We start from the raw sequence: 21,973 nt of genomic DNA on the forward strand, positions 1-21,973 counted from the left end.
TAAATGGGTTAATGTCTGTTTACACCATAGGTTAATAAATGAAATCAAATGTATTAAAAACTAATTACGTATAGCTACTCTGATGCATAATAATGAATTCATACTTTATTACATGCAAAAATGTGAGGGGAAAAAATCGTGTGGGAAAAGACAAGTGCAGTATATTGCAATATTATATTTGTAATAATAACTTTTCCAAAACACAATAACTTATATAGCATATTTATTTAAATATTCAAAGTGCTGTATGACATTTGCTTAAATGAAAACAGTAAGTTTGGTATCATCTTAAAACAGAGATTATTCAAGTGTCAAATTATTTAAGTCCCCATTTATAACATGACCACTGGGGAACATTTAACAACCCTATCTTGGCAATCGGGCAGAGTTAGCGGTCCTGGCCCTCATTTGTGGGGTTACAAAAGAAGGAAATAATGTAGAAATATCTACGTCCCAACAGAAACCCCTGACTGTGTAAACAAGTATGAAAAGACTGTAACAACTGACCATCAAGAATCAAGAAGACATTGTGACCTGTGAGAGAGAGTGAAAGCTCTCTCTGATTGTGTCAGGTTGTGTTTGCTTAACACCTCTTAACCTACTGTAAACACTTGAATTATGTGTTTATATGCTTGTTGTTTCAAGTGCTATTTCAAGATTAGTTTGGTTGGTTGATGCTATAATGAGTGATGAAAATATCTGTCTGATTCACTGTGGGTAAAAGAAAGTCTTTAGGGTCAATGGAAAATGAATGAATGACATAATATGGGCACATGGTTAGTTTTGCATCAACACCACCAGACGGCACTATTTCCCAACTGCGCAGCCTATACATGTCATTAAGAAATATCTGGCTCATACTTCAGTCCAAATTAAAAAAAAAAAAAAAACACACTAAAATACATTCATGCTATCTTGCTAAAATAAAATTTATATTTTGATGTGTGTGTGTGTGTGTGTGTGTGTGTGTGTGTTTTAAACATCCAACAACCAGGCTTTTCTCAAGCAAAATATAATTTTCTTTTCATTTTGGGCTGAAATATGGTCTGCACAGTTCCTTGACAGTTTTTGAGACATTCACCCTGACACTTGTGTTAGTGCTTGTAAAAATATGACTTCTGACATATTCAAAATAATACTGTTAAACAGAAAAAGCGCAAACATATCAAAAGTAACATTACTGTCAGTAAAAAAATAACATAAATGAGATTAGTTGGATCTGTAAATTAAATTGGAGCTACTTAATACTACATTTAAAAATAAAGCTATAACACTCTAATATGACATATTACTGTGTAAAGTTTCTTCTAATGCCAGGGAAAAAAAACATGATATCCTATGACACAGGTAACCTCCATCAGGAGGTACGGCTGTTGGCCTGCTTTATAAAGGCCATCATGACAATGATAGATGGATTTGAGATGGACAACTTGTTTGGCTGACTGTGACTTTCCAATCTGGAAATATATTGCAAATTAATGTGATCTTGACCCAAAACAATAATTCAGTAACAGAAAAGCAACTCTTTCTCCCATCAACCATCTCCTACGTGAGATGGTCTTCCCTTTTGCTTATGCACAGATGAATCCCTTGCTCATAAAGCACCTCAGAGGTTTCTTTTCGTTTAGCCATTTCAATACAATCTTTTGAGACTCGTCTGGTCCCTTTGAATCCAGTCTTGAATTCTTCCATTTACATAGGGCTTCAGAAGGGGATGTAATTTAAAGGCACTGGGACCCAGAAGACAACCAGTGCAGTGGCTTTTACCACTTCTTCACGGTCGAGCCACAGGAATTTGGCTCCTCTCTCTCCAAATCTGAGCTATTAGAGATAACTTGCCTGGATGTAGAAGAGCCAAAGCAAAAAACCTCCTTAGCCAATGTCTTTCTGTTAGTTCTTGAATGCCCCGTAGCGGCTGGCTTTGCTGATGAAGTTCTTCAGCAGATCGTGGTCCATGTCGGCAAAGGCCTGCGTCTGAGTGACAGCCGTCAGGTGGTTAACGCAAAACTTGAAACAGAACTCTTCCAGATCCTGCACATGAAGAGTGGATGGACTGATTCAACGAGAAAGAGAACCACCACCAAAGACCTACAGAATAATATATGAAACCGCAAATATATGTACGTTTAGGGCTCTGTTCCAAAACCTAGTGAGCTGCCTACCTAGACAGCATTTTTAGACACTGTATATGTGCTATCTTTATTTATAATTGAATGGTGCTATCTTATGGCAGATGTCACACGTCATCCTTTGGAGTGGACCCAAATCTGTTTAAAGCCAGAGGTCACTTCTTTTGGTTTTCTGGGGCCAGATTCACAAAAAAACTTCTCAAGAAGTTTCTTAGTATAAATTCTAAGTTCATAAGAACGTTTATAAGTACAAATCTATAAAAAAATCTTGTTCTCAAATATTTATTTAATCTTACTTTTTCCCCTTAGGAATTAAATTGCAAGCTTTAGTGTTATCGTACTGTATGGCATTCTTGCTGAAGAGTCGCTGATCAATGAAAAACACCCTATAAGCCATCTTTTTTGCTGCATGCAGATTAACATAATAATCATAAGCAGAAAATAGCAGTTTAAAAAACTTTTCTGATTTCATGAATCTGGCCCCGTAGTTGGTATGAAAACAAATCTCTGAGTACTGAGTCATAGCATAGCAATATGCTAACATCAAACTGTGAATGTTAGTCAAGTCAGCTATTTTAACCCGATAATAAAATCATTAGCAAATGAGCTATTTCAAACAATATTTGTGTTATTCATTCTTTTCTTTCTTATTAGTGTATAAAGCCATTAAGTTAGCAAGACGCTAACATCAAAATCCACTGGATCAACTATGAATGTTGGTCGTCTCCTGTGTGCTTCATTTAAGCTATTTCACCCAATATTTGTGCTTTTTTTTTCACTTCTTAGATTATGAAGTTGTTAGCTAACATCAAACTGTATTGTACTGTAGCAATAAGATAACATCCATTTATCCCAATGTTTTTTTCAGCGCTTTTTAGAGTATTTGTTGTTAGCTAAGCAGTACACTAACATCAAAATCTGTTGAATGAATTGTTAATGTGTTCTTTGTATTTTTTATTAGTTTAACAATATGTTAGTCGAGTCTCTTGTGTATTTCACGTCTTCTTTGGACCTTTTAAGTATGGAGTTGTTAGCTTAGTAACATGTTAATGTTTCTCTCACTAACATTTGGAACAGGACCTGTATTTAACTGAACGGATGTATGACTGAAGGTGTGAGTGTGCACACTCACCCGGGCTTCATACTTGACAGCAGCTGAGAGCAGTGTTATAGCGTTCTCCTCTGTGATGCCTCTCTTGATGGTCTCCTGACACAGTCTTTTCAGACGGCTCTCACGGTAGTACGTGGCCAAATCCAGAAGACCTTTACAATGCAACGATCATAGGATCATAAACACTAAACAACATCAGTCAGATATTTTAACAAAAAAAATGCTGCTATACGGTGTAGTGAAAGGGTGAGTTCACCCAAAAATGAAAATTCTGTCATTAATTACTCAGTTGCTGTCTATGGAGGATCAGAGAGCTCTCGGATTTCATCAAAAATATCTTCATTTGTGTTCAGAAGATGAACGAAGGTCTTACGGGTTTGGAACGACATGAGGGTGAGTAATTAATGACAGAATTTTCATTTTTGGGGGAACTAACCCTTTAACAAGTTTTTCACTGTGTCATGTTGGACTCCATCTAAAAGCATGTCAAACAGGTATGTATTTGTGGATTTAAAAAAATAAATCAGTGTAATTCAGATCATTGATGTATGAACGAGATCTAGCAGTCATGACGGGTGCAGTTTACCAATGGCATCCTCAGGTGGGAGGTTGATGGTATCAGTATACAGATACTCCAGGAATGCACGATATACCAGATAAGTGAACTGATGAATCTCTATGGTCTCTTCATCAGTCTCGTTCAGCAATGCTCGGAAATGCTCACACCTATCAATACAACCACAAAATTATTATTATTATTTTTTAAAGTTTTATTAATTGTAATTAAAATGATTCCAATTTTTAAGATACTGCAGCAAAAGCTAATACTAGCCCACCTAATATAAAGTTCAAACATCATTAAAGACAAGTAAACAGTCAATAACAAAATAAGAAATAAATTACAAGCAAGTGTCATGAATAAATACAACAGAACAAGCATGCAAATGAAATAAACAGTGCTTTAAGTTTGTCAGGAAGGTTTACTAACAGAAGTATTTAGGTAAGAAGTAGCCTACTACAGAAATTGAATAAAATGTAAAAGAAACCACTGCATAGTCTTCACTGTACAAATTAAATATAGACTGCTCCTTAATAATGCTACAAAGGTTATTCAGTCAAAAGCAGTAATTTTCTTAAGCGTAGCAGTACAAAAGCTCAAGTTTACATGTAAAATCCTTCATTGTATATTGTATTATCATGTTAGATTTGGTTAAGACACAGTATAAAGCTTATTCAAGGATACAAGGTGACTTATTCCACACTCTTCTAAACACTTTGTGTTTCTAAAACTTTAAAAGATAGATTGTGTAGTACAAGCTATCAGTTCCAGACCCAGAAGATATGTTCCCTGTTGGTCTGCTGACTTTAAACTCCCCTATTATTATTACACTGCTCTGTGAAGAAGAACTACACTAAATGTGTAATTTGAACTCTATGTATTTTTTACAGCCTTCTTCTCAGTGTCCTGTCTGTCTTGCTAATTTGACTCATTTTGTTGTACAGCTGGAAAAAACAAACAAACATGAACTTCAAATACAGAACGACTCTTCTGGGCTCAACAATGCAAGCATTTCACCCACATTTGAGTAAAAAAATTAGATTTGTGAGAACTATAAAATATATTTAAATGCATATATCCACATAAAAAGGTAAAATATTAATACATATCTTAAAACTGATTTTTAAGTCACAAAAAGTCTTAATTCTTTCCCCACCAGCATTTTCTAAAGAAGTTTGCTCATCAGCTTTTCACAAAAAAGTAATGGCCCCCAGAATATTTTGTTGTATGGATATGTGAACATATAATATATCAAAAGAAAGAACAGAGCCTCTGCTTATATTATATTAATGTATATTCTTTCTTTTGTAACACCATTAGAATATTAAGTTCCATCCAAAAAACATTTGTAACAAAAAACATTGTCAAAGAAAAACATTTTTAAGCAGAATATCAATTCCAAATACAACAGAAATATAAATCAAATATCAATGCATGTATGAATGAATGCATTGTAATGTGTATTTGAGTGTTACACTGTGTAACATTTCCCAGAATGTAAGGGGACGCCACAACCTTTAAGTTATTACGATGTCTCCTTCTGCAAACCCCTTAAATGCTCCTGCATCTGGTTGGGTGTTGCTTTTTAGGAATCATCAGGATTACAACAAGTGCATTAGTGCTCCAGGAGTCTTGAGTTGGAGGGTCATCTCTTCCTTCCTCACCACCAGCACTGGCTGGTCCATGATTTTACAACACTCAGAATGAATGAGAAGAGAGTGTTGCAATTACCCTTTGGGGTTTGTGGGGTTTGTCGAATTCCATATTGTTCTGATGTAATTTTTAACCATTTTCATTGTTTGTTTGTCCTTCAACGTCAAGACCATCACATTTTCAGTGTGCCGCATGATTGTTTCCCCAATCCTAAACCCAACATTTTATTATGACTGGTGGTTCACCTGTTTTTCCTAATTGTACCACAGGCGTGGGTTTTCAGATCAAGTAGGCTCTCAAGACAATGGTACAGAATTGTAAACGCTGAGCAATCTGTAGCCACGACCACATCAAGAAGAGAGACAACCATGTCTCCCAGCACTTTCTCCACAGTCTCAGATTTGGCCAAGATGCAAGATTTTATGCCATATTTGATTTTTTTTTTGTACAGCCAGAAAGCTAGGTGCCCATGCAAGAGAAGCATATCCATGTGAGTGCAAATGTTTGTGTCAGGTTGAATTTCATGGAATTTTGACGCAACATGATCTAAGACAGGGCAGACTTCATACAGCCTTTCAGTATCGTTGTCTGGGCTTGCTTTATCATCACTGAAGTGAATAAATGTCCATATGATTTCAAACCTGTTACAAGGCATGACCTTGATGAAATAGTGTAGCTAACATTTTATCTGTAGACCAGTGAGAATAAAAGAGCCACAGGAAGCCTAATAAAAATGCTAATTTTAAATAAAAAATAAAAAAGTAATAAGATACAGAAAATATGTTTCATAATATTAACATAGTGACTTTAGAGACACGAAAAGGAATACATATGCATTTATACACGATCAAGAATGTGTCTGCACATGTTCATGTCAAAAACAAGTTTTAATCATGGGAATGACACCGGTGGGGAAAACCCCAATCTGTTGTTGATTATTCACAGACGCCGTTTACATACCTGAGGAAAACGTTTTTACTTCTTATTCACAAAATAGGGCTAAAAACAGTGCAAAAGACTTTAGAGATGTTGTTACTTGATTACAGGTTTTAATTTACCTGATTTTAAGCAGGGCTTTGTGCACGTGAATACACTTCCCATCAACCAGGAACTTTAGGTCAGAGATTTCCGAGCTGTCGAACTCGCGCTTTAGCGACTGGGCAACAGTCAGGTAGTCATCTCCATCTAATGAGCAGAAAAGAGTTAGGAAATAATACATTATTTGTTTAAAGCAACTTTCTCGCAAAGTGAAGCATCCAGAGTTGCAATAGGTTTCCACATGTAAAAACAAATTTAAAGTTTTGTTATTAAAATGCTGATGATTTACATGTCTAAATCATATAGGCCACATACAGACTACAGCTGAATTTAGTTGTCACTTCACCTTTTATTGCTTAGAACTCTTCTGTACTCACACGGTTCGGTAATTTACAGGAATGAAAACATTCTACAACCAAACTGACTCAAGAAAAATTCAGGTAGTGAAACTCTATGCAGTGTTTACGGAACCGAACTGAACAACTAGACTTATTCAAACACGTATCAGAGTTGTGTCTTCTGTATGTGTGGTGCAAGAAATCACAAGGAAACGTTTTGACTCAGTATTGCCAAAAGAAAAAAAAAAAAAAAAGACAAAGACAAAGAAAAAAACTGCGAAATGAGAACAAGCCCATAATAAACTAAATTACAAACTCAATATCTTGGAAATAAGCCACATACCAAAATATAGCGACCTGCACCTGCTTACTTTATTAACTCCATATACTGGATCACTTTAAGAGCAGAGCCCAAACAACAAGCTAAAACTTTTAGAAGCTGTTAAATGTAAACAAACAGTTGTCTATATTCTGCAGGTAGTATTCTGTAATCGTCTGTAATCTTTCTTAACAGCTCAAATGTTTGGTGTTTTAAGAACAACAGTCTATATCTGCAAAAAAGAAAAGTAGCCAATGAAGTAATGTGTCCAAACAACAAGGAACAACTGCAGCAAAGTCATGATTAGAAAAAATGGACAGATGGAGCACCAAGATGGACTTTAACATCTGCCCTGGCCAGTTCAATCACCTGATTTGAATATTACCAAACCACAATGGATAGTTTAGGAAAGAAATGTGAGAAGCAGATTGCCTCCTTCAACACCTATGAAACAACTGGCAGATGTTCTGATAGACGATTTTCCACTGAAGACGATTCAATGAATCTATTCTAAGAAGGTTAGAAGCTGTATTAAAAGCTAATGGTGGTAAAACACCTTAATAAAAACATAGGGGAGAGCAGGGCACAACCTAAAGCAGGGCTAGTTGTAACATATACTACCGTTCAAAAGTTTGGGATCAGAACTTTATGTTTTTTAAAAGGAGTTTCTTATGCTCATCAAGGCTGCATTTATTTGATCAAAAATACTGGGGAAAAAAATGTAATATTGCGAAATATTGTTATGATGTAAAATAGCATTTTTCTATTTTAATATACATTAAAATCTAACTTATTCCTGTGACGCAAAGCTGAATTTTCAGCATTATTACTCTTCTATTACTCTTATTAGTCTTCAGTGTCACATGATCCTTCAGAAATCAGTCTAATATGCTGATTTATTATCAGTGCTGGAAACTGTTGTGCTGCTTAATATTTTTTTGGAACCTGTGACACTTTTTTTCAGGATTCCTTGATGAATAAAAAGTTAAAAAGAAGAGCATTTATTTAAAATAGAAATCTTTTCTAAAAATATACACTATCGTTCAAAAGTTTGGGGTCAGTAAATTTTTAATCTTTCTTTTTTTGAAAGAAATTAAAACTTTTATTCAGCAAGGATGTTTTAAATTGATAAGAAGTGATAGAAAAGATTTATATTGTTAGAAAAGATTTATATTTTGAATAAATGCTGTACTTTTAAACTTTTTATTCATCAAAGAATCCTGAAAAAAGTATTGCAGTTTCCAAAAAAAAAACAACTGTTGCCAACATTGATAATTCTAATAATAAATCAACATATTAGAATGAATTCTGAAGGATATCGTGACACTTCAGATTGGAATAATGGCTGATGGAAATTCAGCTTTGCATCACAGAAATAAATTATATTTTAAAGTATATTAAAATAGAAACCCATTATTTTAAATTGTAATAATATTTCACAATATTACTGTTTATTTACTGTTATGATTAAATTTAAATGCCAACTGCGCAGGTAGGGCACATTGTAAGACTGTTAAAACATGCCTCGCTATTAGAACTATGTTATTCTATGAAGGAATCAACAATGTTTATACACTGTGTACTGTTACGAGAAACAGGCAAAGAAAGACCTGAAAGGGGAAGAACCTGAAAGTTCAGAATTTATTATTTTAAGAAATATGTAGCATTTGTACTGGCTTGTCTATTTCGTTCCCTGTTGTGTTGTATTTAGCTCTGTGTTTTTCTGAATACCTGACTGAATGTTTCTTCATCTATTTGCACACAATATTTTGAACTATGCGGTATAGCTGTTTTACGGTGTGTTTATTGTCAAACTCCAAAAAATCTTTTTATTATTAAAAAATACTGTTATTTTATATGGAAAAAAAGTTGTAAAAATTATTTTGTATTTAATTGACAAAATGTTTTAGTTTGCCTTGTACAAATATATTTTTTATAAGAACAGAAAACATTTTAAGCTGTTATGTGTTTAACTATGGGGCATGTTGTCACATTTCACTTTCACTCTTTTGGGGGAAAAAGATTTAAAAAAAAGTATACAGTGTATTAATGAAACAAGACCACATATATGCACTAGTACTGAACCCCAAGTACAACCCCTCCAGAAAAGTTGGGACATTTTGTGAAATGCCATAAAATCAAGAATACGCTATTTGTTCATTCTCTTTAACCTTTATATAATTGACTAAAGTACAAAGATTTTTTACAAAGAGAAGATGCTCCTTTTATACCCCCATTACCAATTCAGCTGCTTACTGTGAACTGTTTGAAACCAGTTTAATTTGGATATTCTATAACATTTTCACTTTTATTTTGCCTCTGTCCCAACTTTTTGGAGTGTGTTGCAGCCATAAAAATCTAAATTTGTTTATACTTACAAAATACATTTAAGTTGGTCAGTGAAAACTTTGGAAATCTTTTCTTTATACTTTTGTCAATTAAATAAAAGTTAGAGAGAATGAACATTACAGATTCTTGATTTTGATGAAAGCCAAAAAGTATTAGGGTGCGCCCCCCTTATTCTAACATTATATTTTCTAACATCTAATTCTATTATATTCTAACAGCCTAGAAATAAACGTGACAATAACAATACACAGCCAGTAATTTGCCAACTTGTTTTAATTCAGTGTCTATGAAGTCTTGTGTTTGCTGGTTGGTTTGGTCCAAGACTTAAAGACACTTTATCGAAAAACTTTCTGAAATGATTATGGAGAAAATGAAATGAAAATGTACTTCAGAAACCAAGGCTGCTGAAAAAGTGGTCAGAAAAAACCTTGTGGAATAACGCTCTTACCCACAGACAGGAGATGCCAGGTGACTGCCGGTGTGGCAAAGCAGGCGAAGACATCGTCAGTGCTGGTGAAGTGTGTGAGGTGAGGGGACGCCACGGCCTGACCCCGACACTGACCCCACATCAGCACCTGACCGCTCTGTGTTTTCGCCGCTGATGTGTGACTGGTGTGACATGCAGCAACCTCCACCATTCTGCAGGAGACAAATGCTGTTGTTATATGATCAAACATGTTAAAGCTTTTTTTTTATATGTTCGATATAGATGATACATTACATTTTTGTTTGGTAAACATTAAAACTGTCAGGAAACGACAATGAACAACCCACCACATACAATAATTCATTGTTTATAATGAAACATTTATTAAAAAAAAAAGCTCTAGTACTGGGAGAAACTACAGAAACTACAATATAAAGAATTGATCAAATTGAATGGCTTATTTACACAATAATTATTTTAGATTAATCTAAGCATATTCAGGTACGTTAACATGTAACATTCTGCTGCTTCTATGTTCTCACACACACACACACACACTGATGAGCCAAAACATTATGAACACTGCAAGCACCACATGTGTTTGAGTTTGTGTAGTAAACCAAACTAGACCATTCATTCACACAGAGACAAGCAGAACATGCAGACTTATTAGCACCATGCACTAACTGCCTGCTTTCACATTTATTTCTGCAGTGTGATAGGCTGTTAGATTAACCCATATCAAGTAAAAATGTCTGTCATTGTTATCAACATAAATTTCATTGCGGTCTAGGGCTAGAATGTTATACAGTATATAGTGATATAATGTAAATTTTGATCATACAATTTCTGATAAATTTAAAAATGTAAATGTGAGTATTTTCAAATGGCATAGTAAAACTTTGGGCCACGTTCTTTGCCAAGTCTTAAGCATTAAAAAGTGATAGATATACAAATATATACAAAATCAAATGATTACCACTAAGCAAAAATACTTTTTTGCTATTAAAAAAAATACTATTTGCTATTGTTAATGTTAAAGAAATGCATGACAGGAACTAAGGGTATGAATTCCATTCAAGTATGTCTACAATGTCACCCAGATGTGTTCAAATGCACAGAAAATCAGGTGAGATGACAGGCAAATTATTTCCGCCATATCAACTGTTAAATCAGTCGGGTGGGAAGCTGCGCTTTGAATCTTACCTTTCTTTGTCCATGTTGATGAGGGTGGGCACAGCCTGGTTGCTTTTGTTCCCAGTACCCAGCTGCCCGTACGAGTTTGCACCCCAAGAGTAAACAAATCCTTCGTCTGTAAGAGCCAGTGTGTGTGCATATCCACATACCACCTGTAAAAAAAAGACAGTTCAAGGCTGATAGAAACACATTATTTACTGGCATATCTGCCACTTATGGTTCATTTATTTTGCAACTGAATGTTTACAGTAATGCAGGGTAATTGAGATAAATGTGAGTATTATTTGGCTACTCGTGCGGTTTTGGCAGGGGGGCCATAAGCTGTTTCAGCTGTTTTTAGGCCACTGATAAGACTGACATGACCATATAAATTTTTTTTTCTTCTTTGTCAAATATTACTTATAATTCTATTTGCTGTACTTTGTCTACGGGTCATTAAAATCATACACAATACACAGATCATAGCAAATAATTTGACTTAATACCAGGGGTGATTTTGCTAAAGAGATGGTGCCAGCTCAAAAAACAAAAAAAAGGATTATAAAATAATTGAAAGAACAACAATAAAACAGAACTTATGTTAAATTAATATTTTTCATTATCTGAAATAGGGCTTAATTAACTGAAAATATAAATAGATTTATATAACTAGTACAAAAATTAATAAAAGTAAAACCGAAATAAATATAAATTAAAGTTAAATAGGCATTTACAAAAAAGAAAAACCTAATAAAAACTGACAAAAGCATAACACAGAAGTACCATTTTTAGATTTTATTTTATGTTAAAAAAAACTTAAAATAAAAATAAAGCTAATTCAAAACATTAAAATATACTGCAACAGTATATAAACAATACTAAAATAACACTGCATTTTACTGTATTATTACACTTATGAATCAATGTGAAAAATAAATAAATACGCTTAAAATTGAAACTTTGATGTGACTTGGCTTTAATAAAATGTGTGTTAATACGAACACAGAATATATTATATTTTAATTTAATGTATACTATATTGTTCGCTGCAAAGTGAAAGCTATCACCTAAGCCTTTCTTACAGAAGCCATCTCATTTTAGAACACCACCACATTCCACTGATTAATACCCAGAAGTCTTTGTTTGTCACCTGTACAATGTTAATTCCCTGTAAGGCGGCGATCCGGCAAGGGGTTTGCTGGTTGCCATTGTTACCCAAACCAAGCTGCCCATTGCAGTTATAACCCCAGCCGTAAGTCTGTCAACACAGAGCCTTGAGATTAACCAAGTCCTAATTACAGCAAGTAATGTACAGTAACAATAATTACCAAAAAAAAAAAAAAAACTACAATTATCATTTTACTATGAAAACATGAAAGGAAACACTGTCAGTATTAGGTGTGAGAAAGTGTTGAAGGCATAATAAGGCACAACAAAACTCACAGCTGACAGTTGAGACAGCTACAATCCACAACTGCTGCATATCAAAAGACTAAGTAAGAGAACTAAATATCATATCCTGACAGCATGTCAACATTTTCTAACAGCATGCTCATCAATTATAGATTTTTAACACATTACTTTAGAGCAAATAACTATTTAAAACACACTCAATAAATAAAAAATAATTAATCATGCCCCCTGACACATGCATACACTCCATAATAAAGAATTTTATTTTCTTTATTTGGTGGCTAATCCAGCAAATAGTAATACATGTGATTACTTGTGAAAACATATAATCTAATTTATTTGATTGTCATCTGTAAATCTTGAGTAAACTCTTGTTATTTAAACTCACCTCCCCATTGTCCAGAACGGCCATAGAGCAGAGCTGTCCACAGGCAATGTTGACCACCACCTTATTCTGCAGGCAGCTGCTGACCCTGCGTGGGGTGGGCTGGTTGGCTGTGGATCCAGAGCCCACCTGCCCAGAGTTGTTGTATCCCCAAGCATACACCTAAGAACAAGAAAGGACAGGAAACAGAATTTAAAAACAAATATGCAAATAAGTAACTGTAGACTGTTCAAGTAACTGTAAGCTGTTTAAAAAAAAAAAGAAAAAAGAAAAAAAAGCATGAAATAATCAGAATGCAAGGTTATGCGACAAAGCGACCAGTGCAAATCATTTGAACTGTGTCTCTACATCATAAATAAAATGAGGCAGTAGTTTACTGCTAACTCGCTCAGCTTACAAGCAGTTTTGCTCATGTCCGGTGTAGACGGTGTTAGTCTTCAGTGTCACATGATCTTTCATAAATCATTCTAATATGCTGATTTGGTGTCCAAGCCACATTTCTAATAATTACCAATGTTGAAAACATTGTGAAAATGTGCTGCACACATATTTTTGTGAATATATTTGTGATAAAAAAAACATTTATGCTATCATTGTATGAATACATTTTTGTTTCGTGAACCTTCTGTAAGATCCACAAACTTTGTTTTGTTACTGTCATCTACTGCAGTTTTATCCCATGTTCTGCCACTCCTTCAATAATGCCTTAAAGGGCTAGTCCCAAAAATGAAAATTTGATGTTTATCTGCTTACCCCCAGGGCATCCAATATGTAGGTGACTTTTTGTTTCTTCAGTAGAACACAAACAAAGATTTTTAACTCAAACCGTTGCAGTCTGTCAGTCAGCCAACTGGGATTCTCAGCTGCTCCGTCTTTTTAATCAAGTACCTAATTGACTTCACTCATGTTTCAGTAACTTCCTTGGAAACTTCAGAACGTTCCAGCTAGTCATTTTCAGGAACCTTGTGTTAGAAATGTTTGGGGATTTTTCTGCATGTTCACAGGAAACTCCTTCTTTTATTTATGATGTTGAACATGTTAAGCAAGTGCATTTGAGTTGCCCATTTCTGGTAACTTGTCAAAAATGGTGAATATTTGTGCAATGAATCTTTTATTAACAACTTACTAAAATTTTTGTAATTGTGTTTTTCCATTTTTTCCATTTCATTAAAAACTAAAGCCGTAACCCTAGTGAAAAATAAATATACTAAAATATATTTGAAATACATTTATTTCATGCCAAGTACACTACAAATACATTTACATATATATGTACTTACTAAAAGTACCCTGCAGTTGTACTTTTAGTATACTAAATTGGTATAAAAGTCTGCTAAATTGGAACAAAAACTTTTGTACTCAATGCACTTTAATTGTGCGGAAGTAGTGCTGAGGTCCAACTAAAGATATACTTAACCCCTTAACTGTCACTCACAGTTTTGAACATAGACATTATAGTGCACTATCCAAACTTAATTTTTTATAATTCATGAATGAAAACATTTTCCAATGTGATTTTGATGTACCATTTCCATGGTAATGCAATGTCTGATTTTAAAATGGGTTTCAAAGGATGAATTTTGAGATTTTAAGTTTTCAACTGATATATAATTTCTTATGATTTCTAAAGCATAATAGAGAAAAAGGCAACTAAGGAGACTTTCTGTGACAAAGGTCAGAACTCCTGTTATGATGTAAATTTTTTAGGGCCACTCTTGTCATAAATTAATCTATTACTTTTCCTACATATTTTTTTAACAAAAAAAGTCGTAAAATACCTATTTAGGAGTCCTAGACCTTTCCAACGATATATAGTTTGTCATGATTAGATTAGGATTTAATTGTAATATAGTGAAGTAAACGTAGGCGTCCCACAGAGAGGACGGTGACAGTTAAGAGGTTAAGTATATTTGATTGTGCTAAAGTGGAACTATTTCAAGTATCCTTTAAGGTACACTTTAAATATCTTGCATTTAAAAAAACAATATTATTCAAAGATCATACAATCCTCATCAATTCATAGCTTTCAGTCACGTGACCGGTTCAAAGCCTTGGAGGGCAAAACATCCATAGAACTGCAGGACAAGCCTGTCAATTTTCCATCTGTTTCACAGCCGCAAATATTTAGATCACCTCTCAAAAGAATGAAACAGGTATGTGAACAAAATGCACGTTTCGGCCATTTGCAATCCATATTAAGCACCCGCGCAAATATTTCAATCATTTAACAGTGCGACAAAACATTGTAAAAACAGTGCCTAAAAACAGTGCCTAAAAAGTGCCTTAATATATTTAAAAAAGTAATATTAAAAGATTTGGCAATCACCATATTAATGAGGCATAATTTACATAGACAAAACAGATGAGGCCTGAATATGAACGCAATCCGCTTAATGGTTCAGTATTTTCCTTATAATGGTTTTCTATGGGAAATCATTTGTGAAACTTGTGTTCATATTCTGGCTTCATCTGCTTGCCTGTACAAAATATACATCATCAAATGAGGTGTTTCCTGAATTTCGCCTTTTAATATCTGCGTTTTACCAAATTACTACTTAATGCAAACTGCGTAAAAATAACTGTCGGTCAGTAGAGCAAAGCTTCCTTTTGCCCTCCAGGTGGGCGTTCCTATAAGGGTGTGACATCACGTGAAAACTATCAACAGTGACATTAAAACACATTTTGGGCTTAATATTAATAAATGTGCATTGTGCTCAAGTAGTAATCCAAATAAAGTTAAATAATTTGTATATCAGTATGTCTCGAGCAGTATGTACTGTAAGTAAATATGTAAATAGATTTGAAATATAGGATGAAATAAATATTTCATATAAATTTTAAATATATTACTTTTTACTAGGGAAGTGAAAACAATTAGACAGAACAGCGGTTCTGCACTATTAAAGCCATATAAAATAGCTGCCTTTATATTTTAGGAAGGGGTCCCTCACAATATAGTATTTAGGGCTCTTTGACATGAAAAAGATTAAAGGACAAAAACCGTTGTACAAATATATAATGTATAATGATATAAAGACATCAAAAACTGTTGTATAAAGGTATGATGGCATTCAGTACAATGATAGTAAAAGAGCAGTATTATATGGAGGATAACACAAAAATAAAAAGGTAACTGCAACTTTTTGTGAGAAAAAAAATTTAACTCAGAATTCTGAGTTTATATCTCCCCCCACCCACCCAAAGAAGAAAAGAAGAAGAAAATAAACGCTGAAATTGTGGGATGAAAAGTCGAAATTACATTTTGTTTTTTTTCGTTCTGTTGTGTGATTTATTGTTTTGTTCTCCACGATGTAAACTCAGAAATGTAGGGGGAAAATCCAGAAAAAAATATTTTCCATTTCCTTATTTTTGTTTGATAAAATCATAATCAGCAACCAGCATATCTATTTTTTTTTTTTTTACCTCTCCCTCTGTGGTCAGGGCTATGGTGTGATGAGAGCCACATGCCACCTCTGTCACCCTCTTGCTGATGAGGTTGGTGGAAACCAAGGCAGGAGTTAGACCGTGGTTGGTGGTGCCATTACCCAGCTGACTGTAGCCATTGTGACCCCAGGCATAAACTTCTCCATCTACAGACACAGAAGACAAGATACAGATCTGAAGATGACAAAACTTTGGCTCAGGTCTTTAAGTAGGAGACAAACATACTGGAAAAGCAGATCTAGAACCTACTATACAAGGCCTAAATTAACAGTGCCAAACAAAAAACAAACATGGCTTTGGTGAGTATAAAACTGAACTTATCAGGTATAAAAATGCTTTGCTTTCCAAAACTCATGTTGCAACACATATAGAATATTTCTCATATTATCTTTTTTCTCGAAGAAGTTTTCGAAGAGTCAACAGAATTACAGTACAATTGAGAAAGAGGCATTGGCTTTATTGTTAGCACTTCAACATCTTGAGGTGTATTTGGGTGGAAGTAATGTTCCCATTACGGTTTACACCGATCACAACCCCTTGGTGTTTCTTTTGAGAATGTCCAATTCCAACCAACGTTTGATGCGGTGGTCTCTGATTGTTCAAGAATATAACATCGAGATTCGGCATAAAAAAGGAACTGATAACGTTGTTGCAGACGCTTTGTCTAGAACTTATGTTCTGGATAATTAAGACTTATCCAGTGGTATATTTTTGTATTACAACTGTCGGCTGTAATCTTTTGTGGTGAGGGTGTTACGTCCAAGGACGTATTTGTTTTGTTTTTCTCTCTCTCTCTCTCTTTCCCTTTACTTCCCATAAGCAGGAGGTAATGGCTGCCACCTGATTCCACTGATTGGTGATCTAATGTGATTGCAGGTGGAGGAGAGGTTGGATATAAGCTGCACCATTGCACAGTGCGGTGTGTGTGTGTGTGGAGGCTTCTATTCTCAACCCCACGAGCTTTATTAGTTGTTTTGATTTAATCTGTTGTTGAATTGATTTCTTTATAGTGTTATAGTGTAACACTTTTGTGGTGACTGCTGCTTAAGTTAAGAAATTTGGTTTTGGTTTAGAAGTTATCATTTGTTTGTACTTTCTTCTGATATTCTTTGTTATTTTTGACGTTATTGTTAATTTATTGGGACTATGTTAGTAGAGCGGCGGGTGCCATTTTCTTTATACCTTCTTTTTCTCCTGTTTATGCTAGTTAGGGAGTTAGTGTATTGATTGTATTTGTTTCTTTTTCTTTGTGTTAGTTTAGTTAGTTTTTTTTTAGTTAATATTTGTAAAATAAACGAGCTTGTTTTCTTGAGATTGAGTTGTCTGTTGACATTTGTTAAAGCATTATACTTCTATACATGCCTCTTGACGCTTTCATTACAACTACAACTGCAAGACTTCATTGCAACTGCAGCTCACCATGTTTTTACATTTTGCTCATAATAATTTTCAAATTCTGATCACACCCACTTCCCTAAGGTCTGTTTATATACATTTACTATCTTGATATACTAGTATAAATATCATTAGGAAAGTATGGGGGCGGGGAATGTCCTGCTTATATATTATCTGACCCCTCATATTAGGGCTGCACAATAATAAATAATATTAATAATAATATACATTTATGATAAAAATTATAATATTCATGAGTTTTCACCATAGAATGATTTCTAATTTCACCATCCTGCAAACAGAATTATTTGGAACAGGCAAATACCAAATCATCGCCATTGTTTCATGTATAAAAATCTGTCCAACCTGCAGTGGCGATGACCATGTGTGGCCCTGTGCCATAGCTTAAAGACACAATTTTTTTCCCACACAAGATGTCTATCCGCCTGGGCTCAATGGTGCTTTGCGTGTCCCCAAGTCCCAGGCAGCCACTGCAGTTCGTCCCCAGTGCAAACACCTGTGGGTGACACACACAAACACATGAGTTAGGTTGTTTAACACTTGACACAAACTTCTCATTACGTTTATATTATCTTTACTTATAGTTAGAACTTAATCTTCACATAAACTATAAATTGTATATGAATAAACTAGAAATTGAATACAGATTTCTTTTCTTGTTTGATTTACATCAATGAAAGACTGCAGCAGGTTTCACTTTAAATGCAGCGCTGTCTATTTAAAATCTGATGTGCATGAAACGGCTGAACTGACATACATCCGATTGTCTTACCAGTTCTTTACGGTCATTTAGTACATTTTAACTCACTTAAGACTGTTTATGAGGTTACTCGCCAAAAATGTTGGCATTTGGCATAATTTTGTGTTTTTGTTCGCAAGCTCACTGCGCTACAATCGTGCTTCACAGACAACTTGCCAGCACAGAATAGCATGTTCCTATAATCTACTGTACCGGTAGCCAAAGGGATACCAGGGGAAAAAATGGATGCTGTGCTAAATACAGTAAATATTTTAAGGCGTTAAACTAAAAACAATTAATCACACAATTACCATGTTAATTTTGACAGCCCTACTTATAGTTTATTATGCCACTGACTCTCACTCAATATTCAGAGAATATCAGTCAAGATCACGTGTGTATATTTACAGAACAGATAGTTCTTGTTTTAAAATCTGACTGGATGAGTGACAATCAGCCTCTCAAGGGTCAACTCTGACTCCTCCTTCTAACATAACTACAAGTAAGGGATAATCAACGGGTAGCTGTGCATTAAACGATTTGAATGCACGGCGTGGAGGCGAAGAACCACCCTCCGCTGCACGCCGGGTGGTTCTTCGCCTCACGTCGTGCATTCAAATCGTTTAATGCACAGCTAGCCGTTGATTATCCCGTTTATGCCATGGTCATTTGCCAGCATTCACATATTAAAGATGTTAATAATATTTGCGCTGCAATATTTGACCGGAACAATAAAAATGACGGTTATTTTCGTCTGCATTACTATTCAACTGTAACTGTATGTTACTATGGTTACCAATGTTTATAGGAATCGCATTAATATAGAACGTGATTAAACTGACCTGGAACTACCTGTGCAGTTAAACGAATTTAATCAACACCTGCCAGCCAATCAGAATCGAGTATTCAGACAGACCATGGCATAAACCTGTTTACACAGCATTCTTAAAGGCACTTTGTGCTGTCAGTTCAGCACTTGATCCCTACTTACAGTATGTACATGAGATACATTAGATTAAAGAGTCACTTTAATGAGAAAGCTTTTGTTGAAAAGATAATATGGTACCTTAAGTGCAGTGACTGTCCATGTTTTATTGTGGTTAAAAAGCATGAATGGAAATCAGTGCTAAAAAAGGAAGTGGCCGGGCTCAGGATGTGCACCAGAGCTCTTCTCAGGAAGCAAACAAGGCATGTGTTAGTATTATGAGCCTAAATATAGCTTTATCTATCTGCTTATCACCAGCCCAAGATCACTCTGCCTTTGTCTCTGTCCTATCAGTACATGTGCGCAGAGCTCAATAAAACATTTTTTTTCTACTGTAGCTTAGATTTTTTTACTTTGCCTGACAAAATTTTCACCGCCTTTATTTGATCAAAACAACAGTTAAAAAAAATTAAATTTACCTTAAATTTTAAAACTATGGCAAACAACTACTAATTTGTTTGTAATTATGAATGTATTCTTACTGAAGCATACTTATCACTGAGTCCTGATGTGTGTGAGAGAGCAAGAGCTCCACCCAACATAATGAAGCTTTTCCAGCAAGGATGTGTACTCATTTATGGTTCATCTGTCCACTAAAAGCTTTCAGCATGTCAGTACCTCATCATTGACGGTAACGTAGATAGCCTCATTCGCAGCGCTACCGAACACACAAGCTTGGCGGATGAGCCGCAGTTCCTCAGGGGGCAGGAGGGCAAACACCGGCCACTTTCCCACGTCCAACATACTACTCTGTGATATAACACATATACTCACATTAAGAAAGCATTAGCTCCATCTTGAAAAATTATTAGCATTTTTGAGTACCTCTCTCTCTCTCTCTACACACACACATACATAGTATTACCTAAATTGCAATGAAGTATCACATTTACCTCTATGTTCATAAATATGTATCAACGTGGTGCCATCCTGTTCTTGGAAATAAGTACTACGGTAACGCAAAAGTAGTACAAGGAAATACCATGACATTTGAATATAAATAAAATATTTACATTTTGAACTGAAATTCTAGAGTAACATTGTTACTTTAGTTAATACATATTGCTAGCTGTCAGACACTTGTTAGTTTACCTGACGTAGATAAAAGAAATCCTTACAAAATAAATTATAATAATAATGTGACCAAACAAACAGCAACCTTTAAAATAATAATAAAATTAAACGTCTAGTCAGGGTTATAAAGTATAAATTAATGTTTATGTAAATAAACGGGCGTGTTGTTATTCAGCTGCTGTTAGTTAGCTAACAAGCTAACAATCGTTTAACGTTACATTCATAACACCTCGTGTGTTTATAGAAATAAAAACAGTCCACAAGTCTGCATAAGCCTCAAGCTAAGATGTTCAATTACACAAGTTTATCGCTCAATAGCAGCTGTTATAACATATCTAAAGGTGTTTGAATGAGTAAAGCTGCTAGCTGATGTTAGCCGGCTGCATAGATTGGCGTCGTGGAGAAGTGTCAATACAACTCCGCGCGCGGTTTTACAATACAAACTCTCTAAATGTTTACCTTGTGTTAACTTAAACTCCCAAGTCTTCATTCCGGGTGACAGAGGATGATGTAGATATGGTAAAGCGGTCAGTTTTGCATGACCACGAGTGAGAAGAGCAGAGATGTGGATGTGCCCAGTCTGGCTGCCAGTGTGTCATATGGGTGGATTTGACCCACACAGGATTAGAGACAAACTTCCCTTACAAACAAATTACCATGGCAACTACAGTAAAATCGCACATTTACTACAGATATTGGCACTACTGTAAATTATAAATTGTGGTTAAATGTGAAACAGCCTATTAATGATATACAGAAGCTATTTTAAGTCATAAATAAGACCATTAAAGTCATCACTAGTGACATGAAAAGTAGAACAATGGCGCACAAAAAATTATGGTTTGGTACATTTTTGATACAGCGGCGGAAACTTTATTATTTTTTATTAAACTTTGGTGTACTGAACAAATAGTGGCTTTGTCTTTAAATTAAATGTTCTTATAAGCATAAAAAAATCCATCTCAGCTAATGCTATAAACTATACAAGGAACCCTATTACTCCTTGTATACTAAGTCAATACAATTCTGTTTTGGACCCGGCAATGGAGGCTTGGTATGAGATAAGTAAGAAAATATTTCTTCACACAAGTGTTTTAAGGACAAAATACTGACAATTGTCAGTATGAAGTGTCGCTGTCATAGATTAATTAAAACAAATGAACGATGGAACGATGTTCTGAGGTGTGGCGACTCTGGTATAAGCAGAACAAGGCCATATTTGGGTAACATGGGGCCCCGGTGCAGGTTGAAAATGTGAGCAAACAACAACAACAAAAAACAACGTTAGACCCATTAAAATGGTTTGCATTCCTTTTTTTTTTTTTTTTTTTTTTTTTTTTGAACGACAATTGTACACATTTACCCTTCAAATTAAAATATGTGTTATATATTTTCTTACAAATTACAACTGTAATTTC

General features: G+C 34.8%; 1 protein-coding gene across 4 annotated transcripts; it reads right to left on the bottom strand.

Moving 5' to 3' along the window:
• Nucleotides 1-206: 206 nt before the first annotated feature.
• rcbtb2 (regulator of chromosome condensation (RCC1) and BTB (POZ) domain containing protein 2) lies at nt 207-21,188 on the bottom strand. 4 transcript variants are annotated; one of them, XM_058745047.1, is made up of 12 exons: nt 21,015-21,187; nt 20,100-20,231; nt 18,103-18,253; nt 16,321-16,487; nt 12,901-13,059; nt 12,250-12,357; nt 11,130-11,272; nt 9,945-10,135; nt 6,511-6,637; nt 3,827-3,966; nt 3,262-3,392; nt 207-2,031 (listed from the first exon to the last, which is right to left on the bottom strand). In XM_058745047.1, the coding sequence occupies exons 2-12, from the start codon at nt 20,223-20,225 to the stop codon at nt 1,891-1,893; spliced, it is 1,584 nt and encodes a 527-aa protein (XP_058601030.1). In that variant the 5' UTR covers nt 20,226-20,231; nt 21,015-21,187; the 3' UTR covers nt 207-1,890. The 4 variants fall into 4 exon arrangements, with proteins under 4 accessions (XP_058601030.1, XP_058601033.1, XP_058601031.1 ...); XM_058745049.1 differs by having other exon boundaries at nt 1,952-2,088; nt 21,015-21,188; XM_058745050.1 differs by lacking the exon at nt 20,100-20,231.
• Between the last annotated feature and the right edge of the window lie 785 nt (nt 21,189-21,973).

This window comes from Onychostoma macrolepis, chromosome 15 (genome assembly GCF_012432095.1).
Source record: "Onychostoma macrolepis isolate SWU-2019 chromosome 15, ASM1243209v1, whole genome shotgun sequence".
Lineage (NCBI taxonomy): Eukaryota > Metazoa > Chordata > Actinopteri > Cypriniformes > Cyprinidae > Onychostoma > Onychostoma macrolepis.